The sequence below is a fragment of the Microtus ochrogaster genome, unplaced genomic scaffold (genome assembly GCF_000317375.1).
Source record: "Microtus ochrogaster isolate Prairie Vole_2 unplaced genomic scaffold, MicOch1.0 UNK27, whole genome shotgun sequence".
Classification (NCBI taxonomy): Eukaryota; Metazoa; Chordata; class Mammalia; order Rodentia; family Cricetidae; genus Microtus; species Microtus ochrogaster.
Genome location: NW_004949125.1, coordinates 83113 through 87124, shown reverse-complemented (window position 1 = coordinate 87124; position 4012 = coordinate 83113). Strand labels below are relative to the sequence as shown.

General features: G+C 46.6%; 1 protein-coding gene across 1 annotated transcript in view; it reads left to right on the top strand.

Annotated features, from left to right (window-relative positions):
• Snx8 (sorting nexin 8) overlaps positions 1-4012 on the top strand; it is a 59938-nt gene that overhangs the window by 33640 nt on the left and 22286 nt on the right. Inside the window, exon 2 of the mRNA XM_005367980.2 lies at positions 2944-3134. Within this exon, the coding sequence (XP_005368037.1) occupies positions 2944-3134 (191 nt within the window). The remainder of the gene's footprint in view (positions 1-2943; positions 3135-4012) is intronic.

Here is a 4012-nt window from a genome sequence, read left to right as displayed (position 1 = left end):
GCTAGTCTTAATTGTTTGGGTTGGGGTGTGTGCACCAGTCACAGTATGCTTGTGGAAGTCAGGAGGACTTGAGGGAGTTGGTTCCCCCTTTTACCACTTAGGTCATCAAGCTTGGTGGCACCATAACCTGTTGAGCATCTTACGGGTCCCTCTCCTTATTTTTTCTGACAGGGTCTGTGTAGCCCTGGCTGATGAAGGACTCTGTTCCTTTGTTCTCTTAAATCCTGAGGGCAGTCAGGGTTACATGTGTGCACCCCTACACCTGCCTTTCCAGGGTGTTAGAGAGAAGCTAGGGTGGAGGTGCCGTTTGTGCTGTTGAGATCTGCCTTTTAGGTTCTCCTGTGTGCAAAGTTCACATTCTTCACACGCATGTGACCCTTTGGTAATCATTAGTGAGATTTCAGGCCGTGTAGAGACTGTCTTACCTTAATCTCCGAGGAAATCTTGAAATAAATAAATGCTTATTTTATTATTATTATTATTTTTTTTGAAAAAGCACACCACTGTGATTCTAGTACCTGGGAGCTGAGGCAGGAGATATTTGTTGAGGCTAGACTGGTCTATGTTTTGAGTTCCTGCCAGCCAGGGGTAAGGTAGTGAGGCCATGTTTTGAACAAATATTTCTTAATAGAGATCTCTGTTACCCCTCTGTTTATTATCCTTCTTCCAGCTCTCTTCATTTTTCTGTCCCTATGTCATTTATATTACGTTAGTGTTTTTAGCAGGTAGCATGCTTTGAGATTGGGCATCATGCTGTATCCCTGACTGGCCTTAGACTTAAAGCAGGCTGTGGTTATTCTGCCTCTGCCTCCCAGATTCTGGGATTATAGGTATGCACCATGAGCAGGATTTTGTTTTTATCATTTTATTTTTTGTGTAGACCAGGCTGGTCTAGAGATCAGGACCCCGCTGCCTCAGCCTATTAGTGCTAGAATTACCAGGGTGCACCATTCTGTCCTGCCTACATCAGCCTGGTCAATCTCTCTCTTTCTCTTTTGCCTTAAATTCCTAACTCTCCTGCCTCTACCTCCCAAGTGCTGGAATAACAAGGCATGTACCACTGTGTGTGTTTGTCTTTTGACATCTATGGTTTAGATAAAAAGTTGGCTGTTGATCTGACATTAGGGTTTCCCGGTCTTCTAAACTCATGTACCAGGGAATTATTATTTTTATTATTTTGTTTTTTTGAGACAGGATTTCTCTGTGTATTTCTGGCTGTTCTGGAACTCACTCTGTAGAACAGGCTGGCCTCGAACTCCACCTGCCTCTGCCTCCCTGAGTGCTGGGATTAAAGGCGTGCACCACCATTGCCCAGCTTGCACAAGGAAGTTCTAAGAATGAACACTGTGGTGATTTGAATGGGAATGGCTCTGTACACTTGTATACTTGAATATTCGGTCCCTAGTTGGTGGAACTATTTGAGAAGGACTAGGAGGTGTGGCCTTGTTGGAGAAGTTGTGGCTTGGAGGTTTAGCTCTCTTCTGCTTCATGCTTGTAGATTGAGATGTAAGCTCTTAGCTACTGCTCCAGTGTTGTGCCTGCCTGTCTACTGCCATGTGCCCCAACTGTGTTGGTCATAGATGTTTGGCTGGATGATCCAGCTCACTCCTGCAAATTTTCTCTCTCTCCAAACCCACCCTCTCAGAGAATCTCCAAAAAATCCAGTTTGGCATTCTTGGTGGCAGGGAGCTGAACACGTGGTAAAGTGCTTGCCACACAGGTACAAGGACCTGAGTTTTGCCTCCCAGAAGACCAGGCGTAGTGATGTTGAGGAGGCAGAGACAGGAGGGTTCCTAGATGAAGGGGGTCTCCTACTTTCCCAACTTTGTTGAATTGATACGTTCCAGGTAAAGTAAGAGACCCCTGTCTATCGTGGCTTGCTCCTAGAACTGTAATTGGGGCAGAGGGAATGGAAAAAGGACGGACAGACGCACATACAGCTGGGGTGGGTGTGTCATGTGTGTCAACAACTTGGAACTTCGGCACTGCAGGAGGGGTTAGCTAATAGTCTGTAGGAGAGCAGTCTCGGGTTGCAGTTGTTAGTTTTTGCACGTACTGAGCAATGGTTTGTAAACACTTGTACTTGAACCAGAAGAAGCTTTGCCATGCCTCTGAGCAGGAGGAAGATTTTGCTAATTCCCATGGGCCTAAGGCATTGGTATCCTTGACTTGGCTGTGCCATGTCACCAATACACCTTCAGTCAGGTCTTCATCCACTTACATACTCATTCAGAGTATCCTTGGCTTCCCACAAGACCCTGTCTGGGGGAAAAAAAAGAGGGGACTGGAGAGATGGCTCAGCAGTTTAGGGCATTGGCTGCTCTCCCAGCAGACCCAAAGTTCAATTCCCAGCACTACACCTAATAACTGTCTGTTAACACCAGGTCCAGGGCGTCCAATACTCTCTTCTGGCTTTCACGGGCACTGCATGAATCTGCTACACATACATGAAGGCAAACATACATACCTATTTTAAAAGATGATGTAGATGGCAGGAAGGATAACATGTGAGACTGACCTCTGGCCTCCACACACTTGTACAGACACGGGTTTACTGGCACCATCATGGTGGTGGTGTCTTTTTTCCTGGTGGTAATGATGTGCAGCGTCTCTCTGTGTGCTTTGTGACCTCTGTACATTTCTGGAGAATTTATAACAATTTATACAATTTATAATTGTACAATTTATAAATTGTCTGTTGTTAAATTTCAAGCATTCCCTTCCTCCCTAACTGCACTGTAATGTTCTTCATGGACTTATCCATTCACACAGATGAAGCCTTCTAGTAAGGTTTCTTCTGGGTGCTGTAGCCTGGGGAAGGGGGTGGGTCTGGTGTGGCTCTGTGGCTGTGGCCAGAGTCCATTTGCTGAGCCAGCACAGGATACAGGGAGGCCCTACTCCCTGAGCAGCTGTCTTTACCTGTCTTTATCTTGTCTTCCTCAGGCCCACAACCATCCCAGGTCACTGAGCAGCAGGACCTGGACCCTGGGCGAATGCAGATGCCGCAGGGGAACCCGTTGCTGCTGTCCTACACCCTGCAGGAGTTGCTGGCCAGGGACACGGTGCAGGTAGAGCTCATCCCTGAGAAGAAGGGCCTGTTCCTCAAGCATGTGGAGTATGAGGTTTCCAGCCAGGTAACTGGGACTTGACAGCGTGCTTCAGGGGAGAGCCACAGACCAACCTGGGACAGGGTGGTGGGAGAGCTGTCTGGCTAGCTCTACAGTGTGACCCAACACCTGATGACACAGTTGAGCTGGCCAGACAACTTCTGAATACTTGCTGGTGCCAGAAGCTGGTTTCCAGCTCAACTGGGTCTCTATCAGGTCCATTCTTTTGAGTGAAATATTTTTTCTTATGAATCTTATTATCTTTCTGTGTCTTTTTCTTTTTGACAGGATCTTGCTATATAACCCTAGCTGGCTTTGAACTCACAGCAATCCTAGTGCCCTGGCTCCCTGAGTTTTCAGATTATAGGCCTGAGCTACCTGGCTTGTAGGAATCTTTTTTTTTTTTTTTTGAGATAGGCTGGCTTTGAAATATCAGAGATCTGCCTGCCTCTGCAGATATTCCCCAAGTACTTGGATTAAAGACATTTGCCACCATGCCTAGCTACAGTCTTTTTGATTCCAGAGTTTATGCCTGTGGTGGTGTTTCCCCAGTGCTGGTGTGGGAAATCCCCTGACGATTAGAACATCATCCTTGGGTAATCTGGGTCCCTACCCTGCCTTCTGTTTACATGGGAGGACCAGCTCATGCCCTTCACCCCTTTGGTAATGCCACCTTCCTGCTCTCAGGCACACTAATGTCTGGGTTCATCAGACACAGCTCTGCTGTGATGGTCTTGGTGATCCACATGTGGTATCCCTAGGGCTTTGCCTATCTTGGTCATTTTGTGCCTTCATCCTTTTTTTTTTTTTTTTTTTTTTTTTTTTTTTGGCTGTATTGCTTTAATTATGGTGACTGGAGTTCAGACGTGTCACCTGTCCTGTGATACAGTAGTTCGTGGCTAACA